At 38.9% G+C, this 14,858-nt stretch overlaps 1 protein-coding gene across 1 annotated transcript in view; it reads right to left on the reverse strand.

Moving 5' to 3' along the window:
• Positions 1 to 12,695: 12,695 nt before the first annotated feature.
• The window catches only part of LOC150089658 (growth hormone secretagogue receptor type 1-like), a 41,942-nt gene continuing 39,779 nt past the window's right edge, over positions 12,696 to 14,858 (reverse strand). Inside the window, exon 2 of the mRNA XM_090390067.1 lies at positions 12,696 to 13,441. Within this exon, the coding sequence (XP_090246193.1) occupies positions 12,696 to 13,441 (746 nt within the window). The remainder of the gene's footprint in view (positions 13,442 to 14,858) is intronic.

Consider the following 14,858-nt stretch of genomic DNA (forward strand, 5'->3'; position numbering starts at 1 on the left):
GGATTATGAAATATTCTAATAAGTAAGGAATAATTTGTGTTAGCTCGATACTGATAGCAAATACTGATCGTTTCTACTAGGAGATCAATACGATTCGGAAAAAAGACCATTTCAAACATCAGAGAGAGAGAGCACGAATTATTTTCCCAAGGGAAATTTATGTTGTAGGGCTTTAAGGATAGAAGATATAAAAAAAATCCGTTTCCATTGATTTGTTAAACTGGAAGAAAAACAAAGACAGGAAATGAATTTGATAGAATGGTGTAGCGAAATTTTGTGCCAAAAGAAGTCAAAAATAGAGAATTCTAGTTCAGCAATTTTCTGATAAGGAATACTAGAGTGAAGATAAATAACATCAGAACAGCTGTGAGAAAATAGTTCCTTTAAAATAGAAAGAATCCACGGAATGAGTAATTAGGGCTGACGAAATGAGACGGCAATTAATCTCACTGCGATTGGAATTGATTTTTATTTTTATGGAATTTTATTATGTTTAGTATGCTATCATTCACGGATTTAAAATGAACAAGTTAATGATTTAAAAAATGTTTGAAGTGCATTACAATTCAGGCGCGTTCAATAATTTTCACTGAATTTTTATTTTCTGATTTATACAAGTGAAGTTAGGTGTGTGGTAAACAGAAAAGAAACTAAAGCTGTCAGGCGGTAGTTGTGTCTGCAATTGCATGCATTCTGTGGCTGGTTTATAGTTTGCCAGACGAAGAACCTGAATTTCCAGAAGACAAATCACTAACTCAGCCAAGTGTTAAAAAGAAGGCCATAAAAATTACTCGCGTCACTGACGGGATTCAAACTTAGACCTTTTTCTTTCGTGTGGGGAGGCGCCTCCGTAGCCAGGTGGGAAGGAGCAACAGTGCGTAGCACACGCTTCTTGATTAGCCCGGGGTTCGAGCCCGTCACCACCAAATACGGAAAGGTCAGGGAATGACCACCGCATATTCCCGGAGCAATATGGCCTTAGTTGCTAATGCTCCTAAAAACCAAACAAACAAACTTTCGTGTGGGAGGACGATGATTGTAATCAGTGTGGTACCCGTGAGAGTAATAGAAGTGAAAAGTGGTTAGCTAATTAGCTTGTAACCAGTTAATTTCTACTTAATTAACTAATGATATATAGAAGTAATTGTTTCACTCACTGCGCATACCTCAACATAATATGCACTCAACATTTCGCAATGTACTTTATTTATTTCCTTCCGAATTTTAATAAAAATTGAAATACTGTACACTACTTATTTCATGCTCTGTGATTTAATAAATTAAACAGATAGAGCAACAAGGAATGCAGATCGTAAAATGCTGTCAACACTTTCATAATGTACTTTACTTATTTCTTTAATAATAATTTTAAAAAGTTAACAAATAGCAATTGGAATATATTATGTATAGAGAGAATTTCTGTTATGATTAATGTAATAAGCAAAGAATAGCTCATGATTGATATATTCAGTAAACTGATAACAAAAAAAAAAAAAAAAAAAAAAAAACCTCCTCAAAAATCAACGACTTTTATACACGAACCGGGAACATTTCATTTCTGCTCACCCCCATAATTCCCACTAATTCCTCCAATTAGCGCGCGGTAATAAACATAATATCCAGTGCTTCAGCTACAATATACGGTATGTAGACAACTTATATGATATGCATGAAAAATAGAAGTAATAATTTCCGGATATTTTCCCCATTTTAATGATATTTGGGTAGACATTACGAATCTTTCTGAAAGAGCCAAATATTAAATTTCGTGAAAATCAGCATGTTAGGGACCGGGTAATGTGCTTTCAACGATATGAGACGAATAGGCATAAGGACGGATGGACATGATGATGACGATAGGCGCTTTATACATATATAATGCAAAGGCGCCTAAAAAGCGTGCCTCTGCGTCAGCCGGCATAGTTACAAGCAGTGCTGCACTCGTAAAATTAGCAGAAGGTATACCTATGAATGTTACGAAAAGCAGAAAGTATACCGTGCTTAAATCGAATTCCAGAGGGTATACGCTATTCACCTTAAAAATCCAGAGAATATACAACATCCCTGATTACAGGGTATCTTCAATATAAAGATTATGGGATACTGTTCAGATATTTCCGACTTTTAATATGATACGATAAACTTTAATACGACATTATTGGTATCAAAGTTTTAAATATATATATATATACATATATATTAAAGTTTATATACAGTGTATTATACTTTCACAAAAGGAAATTGTGCTGCTTATGAGGAGAGATTGTTTAAAAAGTAGATCTTTTAATCGTTACAATGAAAATGTTTTTGATACATGATATGTAGTCTAAAAACAGTTTAAAAGGCTTGTAAATTACTTAAACAGACGTAAGTCATTTCTCTGTGACAGTCCTCAGCAATGGTCAACAATAACTAGTCTTGCAACTACGACACTGCACATCTTAGAAGCCTTAGAACACAGAAATATTAACGGTCTTCAGTCAGATCTCTTCAGTCAGACATCCATTGCATTTGATGCCATCTGTATATCGCCAACTGCTACACCTCTTATAACACTACTTAAATTTCTGCTGTGATGTTTTCTTGTTCCTGGAATCTCTGCTATCCAAAAGTATCCCCCTCCTCGTCCTAGATGTGAGAACAAATATCATCATAGGTGATATAACTACCAGTGTGCCTCAAGGCGGGGATCTCCAGCGTTCTTTTCATGGCAATCATGGTTCCGTTTGTAGCTGACAAATACAACTGGATCATATATGCTCACGGTGTTAAGCTCCTCACTAGAATATCGCCATTCAACTCGCCGTTCAACTCGCCATTCAACCGAAAGCAATCGACAAATGCTTAGCTGACTACTGGAATGCTTTCAACCTCCAAATAAATCCTCTGAAATCGGCACAAATCGTCTTCTCAGTATATGGCAGCCCAACGACTCTGGAGTCTGCGCTGAATGGTTCTTCGGTTCTAAGCGTCAAACGCACAAAGATCTGCGAGTCGTATTCGACTCCACGCTATCATTCACCGAGCCTGTTAACATCATACATTCGCGGCTGATTTCTCTACGCTAGATTGCCAAGCAACAACTGCTGCACCACAATGACCCATACTTGCTAGAAAGATAAATCGTATTTAATCTATACCCTACACGCTTCAGAGATATTGGCCTCGGCTACAGAATCGAACCTTAAAAGGATCTATGCCAAGGAATTCTGACTGTTTAAATGGGCTCCACCTTCCCCCAGCTCTCAGAGCAACGCAGTTAGCAAATGTCCTTCAGTTGCGCAGGTTGCGATCCTACCTCAAAGAAAGAAGGCTACTATTCACGATCAAGATGGCCACGGATAAAATTACAGAGAAGAATTTCTGGAATAGTAATAATGGCAAATTCCTCTCCCTTATCTGCGGTCTTCAGCCCAGCTCTTTACAACGTATTACCGGCTGGGACTCAATGATAGAGTACTGAATAAGCAAATGCTGCCCTCAATCCAAGTGATCGACGGTGACCTCCAAGAAGTGGTTGACAACAAGAAATAGAGAGAGAGGAAATCCTCGCTGCACCAAAAATGTATCATGTCACGTCCCAGCCAACTGCGCGTTTACCTGCCAATAGTAACACCCGTGACCATCACAGACGTGTCTTCGAGATGCCGATCACCGCTTACACCTCTGACCCCGGGCGACCACGCTTGGTACACCGCCAGACTCAGAGCGCTTGTCTAGCTCTGCCCCTAGATTCTGGTTCCGGACAGCTACGTTACACCGTTCCAGCTCTGCACTGTTACACTAAGAATATACAACGTCACAGTTACTCTATGAGAACTGATAGTAATGTGTCTATAATAATACAACCATATCTCAATTCCAATTTAAATGTTACTTATTAGTTTAATGTAATTATCTAATTATAGGTATATGTATTTGTAAACCCCTGGCACCACGTGATGAGATTAATTGTGTATATCTTATACTGAAATTAAATAGTCTATTCTATAATCAAACTGGTTACAAGGTCTTCTGTGATTAGATTATTGGCAATCAAGTGAATTTACAGATTGCTAAGCAATACCTTTATCCATTGATCCCCATCCCCACTCTTGAGAGAAGCTTTGGGAATATGATGTGGTGTAGTGACAGTTTAAATTAGACTTTCGTGTAATTTTCCAAATGGCTATCTTAAATAGAACATGCAAATTGTTGGAGACACATGTTTTGAATGGGATACTGCTGGATATGTGTGAGAATATGCAGCTGGCTGTTAGCAGGTTCTCCACAACCACAGATCGTTAGTAGATAAGGTTACTTGATAGAACAGTTGTCATTAATGACTCATGCATCCCTTCTCCTTCCTCCAATAGCAAACAGAGGGTAGCTTCCATAAGAGGGACTTTCTGAGACTATTTGTTGAGTGTAGAATTTCTACACTCAGAGAGTTAGCGAGGAGAGCATTTCTCGCTCATTAACGTGAACAGAAGGGAATATAATACTGTTTAATCTCAGTCTATGCTCTTACTCATATCATGCTATTTATTAGTCGATAATAAACAAATTTCTGCTTTCTTTCTCAACTAAAATAGCTTCACCATTCGTTCACCGTATGAGTCTTCATTAGAAGTTTTAAATTGATGCCGACTACAACGTAACCTGTTTCTCAATAACACAAATGAAAATGAAAAGGCACCTGATAAAGGAAGTTAATTCTTAAGCACAAAGAATTACTTGCTTATGTGGCTAAATAGGGTCTTCAGTGTGCTAAATAGGGTCTTCCCTTTAGAGTATCAAAGGGAATCCTTTACGCGAACATGGAGTGGACAATGTGGGAATTTATTGTCATCAGGAGGCATATACAGGTCCCGGTCAAATTATTGGCATCCAGCTACGATGCGTTAGTTTAATTCGACATCACCTCACAACCACGAAGCCAGATATATATACCGGCGGACTGAATTCAGAACGCTATGTTCCAACATAACTTTTCAAAAAGCCTAAATAGAATATACCCTCCAACACAATCGGGATCCTAAAATTGATTGTAAATTGGCTATAACAAATTATGCTCTAATGAGTCGTACAGAACTGCTATTTTACAATAAGCAACTTAGTTACTTGTGTTGCTTGTTGAAAAACATTTTCTGTCACTAGAGATTGCTTAACTTATAAAATCCTCACATGTTCTTGACACCGTGCTTCAGACTTAACTCCTATTTTCTGACGGCTGTTTATACTCTATTATTCGGCTAGTGTTTTTCATTCTTTATGAAAATGTGCTCATATCCAGCCAGTTCCTAAGAAATATAAAAAAATATCTGCCTTCCAAATTATCCTCCTCTACACCTTCCTCAACCTTTTCCAAGAAACTATGAACTTCATCACCAATTCTTCCATTGCTTTCCATCTGATTAACCATTTACAACATGAATTACAACAATGCTAGTTTGTGTACAAATTCCATGGAAAAGTTTGGTGGAAATCATCACTGGCTCTCGACATGTCTAAGACTTTCGTAATATTGGTGTTTGCATAAAAAGTCTGCATGTCTTTTCTTCAGATAGCCCAATGGGTACTGTTCATTTGATGTAACGTCTGTTATTCCATTACATTCTTCCAAACTAATCTGCACTCAGCATCAACTATGCCCTAGCAGTGGATATAACAACCGTCCTCTCCGAACTGGGCAGAGAAGAGCTGAGTTCGAATCCCGTCAATGACACGATGCAATGAAATTTTATGGGCTATATTTTATAACGTGATTGAGTTAGTCGATCTCAGGAGAAGGTTGCATGGTTTTTCTCACGGAAACTCGAGTTTTTCGTCCATGCAAATCGATCACATATCACTGACGCTTTGTAGACTTAGTAGCTTTGGCGGTTAACAGCCACCCACACACACATTTACATTCTAAGTATGATATGCATCAACTAGTAAACAGCCTTTCGGAGTTCAATTCCCAATTCATTAAGTATTCTTCTTCATTTTTCCTGTCCACTATTACTATTCAGAACCACTTCCTTACGTAATCCTGAAAAATTACAACCTACAAAAATTCAGGTCCAACGCGAAAAAGTGCCTTCTGTCTCCTCACCCGCAACCACGGCACAAGGGTACTATAGCTTTCAGCAACCTTTCTTCTTTCAGGTTACCATAAAAATATCATCTGAAAGAGAAAAAAAAAATTAAATATTTTGATATTATTATGAGATAAACTTGCATTGAAAATTTTCAATTATAGGATAAAATTGGACGAGTAAGAACGGGCAGAATTTAGAAAAATTTTGTTTAGAATCATAAAAGAGGACAATCTGCTCAGGTTATCATAAAACAGAAAAAAAATTGATCCATAACAGCCAACCTTCTGAACGTAAATATAAAGAAGTAAAATGTCTATTATGGTAAAAAAAAATAACTTTTTTTACCGGATTCATGAATTGTTTCAATAAAACAAGGATGCCAAGGGTATACACCATAACATACACCTTAATGAAATTCTCTTTACAGACAGAAAAACGAAAAATAAAAAAATATATGAATTTCAAAAAACAAGGTAAGAACTTAGATTTAACACAAGATAAGACTGAATTATCCTTTTCCATGCTATAGTAAAAAAAATTGGTTGTACGAAAATGTTTTGTATCTTTTTGGTGTTCATCATGTGGAAAGAAAGGAGAATAGTTCGCAATTGCTAAAAAAAAAAAACTGATGAAGACTCGAGAATCTCTAAAAAACGATTGTCTTCCCTTAGTTTCTTGCAAGAAGATTGCTAAATCTATAATAAAGAAAAGATGTGAAACCCATCAACATAAATATTCCGATCACCTTTAAAGAAATGCAGTATTAAGACCAAGAAAAGGCTTTTAGCTCCAAAACAGAATGAATAGGGCACAATTTTTATTTTTATTTCTTTTCTGTGTTGGCGTGTTAAACATGAACCCAGTGATTAGTATTAACTATGCACTGCGTTAGAGGAAGATGCTGAAGACGTTAGCTTTTCATTGCTTTTCAGCGTTCAGTGAAAGGCCATTGTAACCAAAGTTAGCGACCGTAATATCATACTTTGCAGTCACGAATAGCGGCCATTAGCCATTAAGATCTTCCATATTTTTTACCAAAATCTACATTCTTAGATCTTTCCCTCCCTCTATCTGCCCTTACATGAAAATCAGTTTATAATTTACACTGATAAGTAAAGAATAATGATGAACATTATTATATGTTACTGTAAAAGTCCCAATTCGGTAAATCCTAAGATTTATCGATTCACTTTGGTAAAAGTTAGAAAATCGGACTATTTACCAAAGTGAATTGGCAAAAATTGTCGAATCTTTTCTATTATCTGATAGAAGTAATTTATATTAGGTCCGAAATATCAACACATTTCGGACTTTTCTCGCCTCTGACAGAAGTAAATCATATTTAACAGTTTGCCTTGAAAAAAGTCAGTCTGAAAATCGAATTTACAAATTATTTCCCATTATGACTGGATGTACACCGTATATTAATCCTTCCGATTATAGTGAATATGTTACCCTGATAGTTTTGCTGGTAATAGACCGATGAGCCATAACATTATGACCAGCGAGTCGTTATGCAAATCGAAGCAACTGCAGGTGAACTGCCGCGCGTGCGCGGGTCGGGATACTGTATTAAAAACACCTGATGCTGCTCGCCGTTAATCAGCTTTACTCTTGTTCTTCAGATGGGAAATGCAGCAGACTTAAGCGAGTTTGATAAAGGCTAAATTGTAATAGCCAGACGACTCGGTCAGAGCATATCCGAAACGGCACGGCTGGTGGAATGCTCACGGTCAGCCGTGGTTAGTACTTACAGAAAGTGGTCCGAGGAGGGAAAACCCACGAACCGCCGGCGAGGTGTTGGACGACCACGGCTCATCGATGCTCGAGGTGAGTGAAGGCGTTCCTGGATGGTACGTGGCAACAGAAGGGTAACTGTGGCCCAATTCGCCGGTAATTGGAATGCTAGTGATGTGAGTAATGTGTCACAACAAATTGTACATCGAACCCTGCTGAAAATGGGACTGCTTAGCTGCAGGCCGCTCCGAGTGCCCATGCTAACCATGGTTCACCGGTGACAGCGCCTACAACGGGCATGCGAGCATCGAAACTGGAACTGGAGTGATTGGAAGAAGGTCATCTGGTCCGACGAATCACGTTTCCTGTTGCATCATGTGGACAGCCGGGTATGTGTGCGTCGTTTACTTGGGGAAGTGATGGCGCCTGGATGCACCATGGGACGAAAACAAGCTGGTAGCGGCGGTGTCATGCTTTGGGCGTTGTTCTGATGGGATACCCTGGGTCCGGTCATCCATTTGACGGCCACTATGACGTCTACCACCTACCTAAACATCAGAAAAAGAAGAAGAAAAGAGAATGAACGAAAAAAAAGGAATAAAGAAAAGAAGAAGGGAAAAAGAAGAAGGGAAAAAAAAGGACAGGATAACCCCATGAATGTCCCAACCTGAATCAAGTGGACAAGAATAGAGACAACAAACTGCAGCCTAGCGTCCAAATCCTTACGGCAGCCTGAAGATGGCACCCTAGTCCCCTTCACCTTTAAACTCTACTCCCCCGGGGAGACGGTTCTCTCGTCCCCCACCCTGATTTCTACTCTGGTGGGGCATGGGTATGCCCCGCTGAAACTTGGGGCTGTCTTCCCTATTGGCCCCATACTTCTGTCTTTCTCCCCCCAGTCTTCAGCTCCCCCTCTCTATCTTCACACTAGCGATGCTCCATACACCTAAATTTAAACACATCCAAAATATCTTCGCCCACGTCCCGGCCTATCAACTCAAGCGACGTCAGCCCCACGATTGACGCTGGTATGTGTATGCACGTTGTGTGTATATATGTGCGTGTGTGTATGTGTATATATGTACTTGTATACACATATATATACATGCAATATAAATACAATATAAGAATTTTTTATTTTTATTTTATTTTTATTTTATTTTATTTTTATTATTATTATTATTTTATTTATTTTTTATTTATTTATTTATTTTTATTTATTTATTCATCTTTTTTTATTTTATTTCTTTATTTATTTACTTTTATTTCATTTTTTTAGGTCCTAGCCACTGAAATCTCAGGAAATTAGGTGGCAGGACCTGCCAGAGTAATTAAGTCTACTGGGTTCCTGGTCTGCCTCTACGGGGCAAAGGTGGGGCAACGTTTGGGCCTCAGCAGGGGTCCAGCGGCTAAACGACCAGATGAACAACGGTACACGGCACTGCACATATACAATATCCATACACTTTTAAATCTCTGGCATTTTCATTGTGGGTGTACCAGTGAAACTGTTACACCCACAATGAAAACTATGCGGAGATGGGGGGGGAACCCCTGGTGCCGTCTGACACTAAATACACCTTACATCTTACACCTTACCTAAACATCAAGAGAAACCTGATCACTTACCGAATCTCAAGAACACTAACCAGAACCCCAATCACCAGATATCTCACCAACAGGGTTGCAATCCACAAAGCGGACTGGAATCAGTTCGCGGACCACCTAGCCACAGCTATCAAAGCTAGACAACACGAAATAGAGAAGGAAACTGATCCAGACGTCCTGCCAAGAACGAAGACTAACATAATCACAGAGTCCAGCAGGGCAACCATAAACAAGAAGAGACCCTTCCCAGGAATGGTCCCATGGTGGACCCGGGAGCTGCAGACCCTTAGGAGGAAGGTCGAAAATAGAAGGAAACAATTCCAAAGGGCCCGCAGGTCTTCGCCACAGGCTGAGGTGGAGGCCTTAAGACAGTGATATAGGGAGGCAAGAAACTTATACACAGAAAAAATCCAAAAGAGTAAAAGAAAATCCTGGGAGCTACTCGTCTCAACAGCCAGAAACACGGATCCCTGGAGGGTTATACTGTATATAGAATAGGCTGTGATTTTTTTTTTTTTTTTTTTTTATATTTGTTTCATTTGTAGAAGAAGAAGAAGAAGTGCTGTGATGGGCTTGCTGTAGTTGCAATAAATGAATATTTCTTATTATTATTACTCTATCTGTTCACAAGCGATTGCCCTACACGTCCAAATTACTGTTTGCCAATAATTTCGGCCTTTCAAATCCTAGCGCTATTACTCCCCACGCGAAAGATCAATTTTTTTAGGTTCTGTCCTAGCCAGTGATGTCCCAGGAAATTAGGTGGCAGGATCTGCCAGAGTAAATAATTATAATGCTGGTATACCTGGCCTGCCTCCACGGGACTGAGTGCGGACAACGTTAGGCTTCAGCAGGGGTACAGCGGTTAAATGGCCAGAACAACAACGGTACATAAACTATACATATACAATATCCATACTCTTAAATCCGTGGCCGTTCCAGTGAAATGGCACACCTACAATGAAAGCAACGCGGAGATGGGGGAAACTCCTGGTGCCGCTCGACACTAAATACACTCTACCTAAACATCATTGCTGGCTCGGTACACCCTTTCGTAGCAACGGTCTACCCCTCCGTCGGTGCCGTCTTTCAGCAGGATAATGCGCCATGCCACACCACCTGGAATGTTCGAGAGTGGTTCGCGGAACATGAGGAAGACTTCCAGGCATTGCCCTGGCCTCCAAATTCCCCAGACATCAATCCCATCGAGCCTTTGTGGTTTGTGTTGGAACAGCAACTCCGATCTGCGGCGTCTCAACCACGGACTTTACAGGAGTTAAAAGATCTGCTGGTTACGTGTTGGTACCAGATATCACAAGAAATATTTAGAAATCTTGTAGCGTCCATGCTTCGCCGGATATGAGCTGTTTTGGCTGCACGTGGAGGATCAACATCATATTAGGTAGGTGGTTATAATGTTTTTGCTCATCGGTGTTTATCCCCTATGCTTTTGTTTAAATATCAAAAAATTAAATGAAGAAGGAAATTATCATTACTTGCCTTTACACACTGTCCAATTATCATTTTTCCGATTTTTAAACAAGGGCGCAGTAAAGATATGTTCGCTATCCCCGAAAGATTGTGGGTAACAGTGCAAAAGGGGTAAAATGATAATTAGTTGGTTCATTGTTTTTTCTGATTTTTAGACAACAGCATGGGGGAATATAGCTAAAGTCCCCGCAAGGCTGTCAGTGTTACATATTCACTATATTCCGCATATGGTGAATATGCTACCCTTTGCTTTGATAAAAGTGTACATTTTTGGGAATTTACCAAAGAGAATAAGTAAATCTTTGGATTAGATTTAGCAACATACATATAATATTAATTCGACTCTTACAAGGATATTAGGGAAATATCTTTTAAAATATAAATGAGTGTATCAAAATCTTACTGGGTACATGTACTGAGGTTGATTGGCTGTTGTAGGGTTTTACACATAGCGACTCATACTTCGTCTATATATGTCTATGAACAGCGTGTGTTCTGTGGTCGATTTTCTGTTTGCTAGACGAAAAATCAGAGTTTTCGGGAGACAAAAAACCACCTACTTTCTCCTGAGACCGACTAACAGCTCTGTTATTAAAAGGACCCTTAAAAATTCCTCACGTCACAGAAGGGACTCGATTTAGATCCAGAAGAGGCTCTATTTAGAGTCTCTTCCGATCTTTCCTCAATCTGTGAACGAAAAATTCCACATGCCAGGATTGCCAGGTCATCAGTACAAACGATAAAATTTATACCATCAATTTGTGTCTCCAAAAACTCATAAAAGACTATATTTCATGCAAAGGACCAAAAACCGAGCCTTGAGGACAACCTCTATATACATTTCTGGTTATCTGCCTTTGTTATCTGCTTTTATTGTCCTTTTTCAAAACGTGGCTAAGTTATTGGTCTCAGGCGAAGGTAGCATTGGTTTTTCGTCCAGAAAATAGAAAAATCGACCAGAAAACACACACAATTTACCGACATATTATATACGAGCAATGTGACCTAATTTGCTGATGCTCCTAGAACTCTACAACAATAACAACTCCTACATAAAATTCCCGGAACTGTTTGAAATAACAAAGTTAATTAAATGATCAGGACTGATTTTTTGCTGGACGGACAACTTGTGTGATCGGGTCTCGATCACACAAGTTGTCTGTCCAACATGTGTAGTAAAGTTTCGAGGCAACAGGATTGATTCCCTTAATGTTTTTATACAATGATCAAATTTGCTTCACGAATCTGTGGTCCATATTTTGGAAGGTTCTGTTTCGTTAATCACATCATCTTTTGAACTAAGAAGCGTGCAAGGAATTGATTAAGAACACAGTACGTGTTTCAGCCATTGAGTTTCCTTCTTACTTCATGTTTTCCATACTTTATGACTTGCATACTGCCTCTTCCTCGCAGGTTCATAAGCTATCAACTGGACCTGTGAAACATTTGTGGAATAGTATAAGCTCAAAATAGTAACTTGTATAAATCCTACCTGTAAAAAATAATTTCTTTTTTAAATCCGACTGACCTTCTTTGGTTGTGATCGTCACTTTTGATACTCAGAGATATGCGTCGTTGTTTTGCATCAACATCAATATGCATAGTTGTTTTGCTCGTTCATACACTGGAATTAAAATGAAAACTCATATTTCATTTAAACTATAGTTTCCTATTCTCCTTTATTTGATTAACTGGCACACAACCACTACAATTCTCAAATCTAATAATCGCAAACAATCTAAAATTATTACTTGACTAATGGTCCCACTAGGTGGCAGCACCGAATCGTACATTTTACAGACTCAGTTTGACGCTGTTGGTAGACAAAGAACTCGCTGGAAGAACAATCTGCGATCGACCTCCAGCTTTGCAACCGAGTGCCCTTAGCAAAGAATCCCTGAATTTCGAAGAAATTGCGTTGTAGAGGAGAGGATTGAGGGCAGAGTTCGTGTACAGCAGCAGCCGACAGAAATAAAGGAGGCTGTAATATGCCTCCATTCCTAGTCCTTGAAGTTCTTCTGGAGTGGTCAGGGCTATCCACACGGTAAAAGCTCTGAAAGGAAGGAGGCATACAAAGAAGCAAAGCAACACGGCAATTAACATCACCACCACCTGTTTCCGGGCTCTCATACGTCGCTTTTCGGAAGAAGAAGACAGAGTTTCGCTAATTGCTACTAGATGTCGCACAATGTAACAATAAACAACCACTAGTGCTAGAGATGGGATGAAAAATAGCGTAATTATGACTCCTAAGAAATAAAAACGTTGCCATAACGTACGTACATCTGTTAAGCACACGGGCACGATGGTACCATCCTGGTATTCCGCTTGAGAGTAGTTTACAATTGCCAACACGGGCGAAGTAATAATAATGGCTACCAGCCAAACGCCAAAAATTATAACCAAAGCTCTCATTTTGGTAAAGGTGTAACCAGCTTTCAGTGGACGACAGATGGCGTAGTAACGTTCAAAACTGATAGCGAGCATCGTGAGGATAGAGCTATGAGCCACGGTCATTTCCACGTAAGGGACTGCTTTACCTGAAACGAAACAAATGGTTCTATTAATAACATTGCACGCCGAACTGAACAAAAATAATTATAAAATGTATCGTATATACTTTACGATTGTATTATATTGTATATATTCAACAATATACCTTATAATTATATTATTAATCGTGCGTTATTAAATTTAAGTATGTTATTAAAAGACAAGGTAAAATGTTCCAACAAACACTCTCCATTTTTGTGATTGATTTTCTTTGTGCTAGCTTTCTTTAATCGCGATTTTATCGGCTTTGTAATAATCGTAGTCATATATTTATAGTCAGTAAAGGCTATTCACCCAGGACTGAAACTCCAACCAACTTTCCTGAGTCCTAGCGATCGTTTAGTGTTAAGCACCTGTAAGCTGTACAATAGCTATCGGTTAACAGAGGGTGGAGTGCTAATCAATGCTATAATTAACTGTTTAGATCCTCTCATAGGTGATTGGCGAGCGTCCAAAGAATACTGAAACTTTTGTCGGACTAAGTCTTGTGTCTGATGCCACCTATTTATCCAGCTGAATGGGCTGATGATACATGTCGGATGCATAATGGAGCTAGCCAAAGACTACTTTATTCAGAACTAGTTCCTAGAAAGATAGTGTTAATGTATATAGGCTCGTCATTTTTCTTTTCTATGGGTAAGGTGATGTTTAACTATAGCTTTATTTTGATAAGAAGGTTAATGAATATGGCGAATTTTGTTTTGAATGCGTATCATTATACGCATTTATTATCACGTGCTTTCGTTAACTGGATGTCTCGATATGCATCTGCAGTTTCTGCGATCTAAAGTCGGCACTACTGATGCTGGATCATTTTTCGGAAAAGAAAGTCGTCCTTCTAAACCTTCATTGTTAGCGAACAGCGAAGTGTTGTTTAATGTTAACTGTTTGAAGGAGTTAAACGAAATGAACTGTGCCCCCTTTAAATGCTTGAACACTACAGAGATAAATGTATATTATCAAATTCTTGCACAAGTGGCGTGAACCGTTCAGAAATATTTGTTCTCATTTGTGGGTTACACGTTTTTTCCTCCCAACTGCGATTTAAAAATTGTTCTGAATGTCCAACGCATCAGATTGGGTGAAATTTGTGATGTTTTGATTGCTTGTCGTTGAATATTAGCTAGAAGTGTTAGGTATGTTAAGTTCCAAAGAAACTTAGGATATAAAGAGCCAGTGTATTGTGTCTGCTAAGCGCATGTAACCTTTGGTCGGTTTGCTGTTTCTGGACTAAAGATCCGAGTTTCTGGGTGGAAAACACAGGTAATCCTCTGATCAGACTTAATAACTCAGCCACGCTGTGAAAAAAAAAACCTATAAAAATTCCTCGCGTTATTGAGGGACTCTTACCACATAGGCTGGAAAAAGGTCTGGGTTCGAATCCCCTCAATGACTCAAAGAACT

The sequence above is a fragment of the Mastigoproctus giganteus genome, chromosome 2 (assembly GCF_048544385.1).
Source record: "Mastigoproctus giganteus isolate SK-2022 chromosome 2, ASM4854438v1, whole genome shotgun sequence".
In the NCBI taxonomy this organism is placed as follows: Eukaryota; Metazoa; Arthropoda; class Arachnida; order Uropygi; family Thelyphonidae; genus Mastigoproctus; species Mastigoproctus giganteus.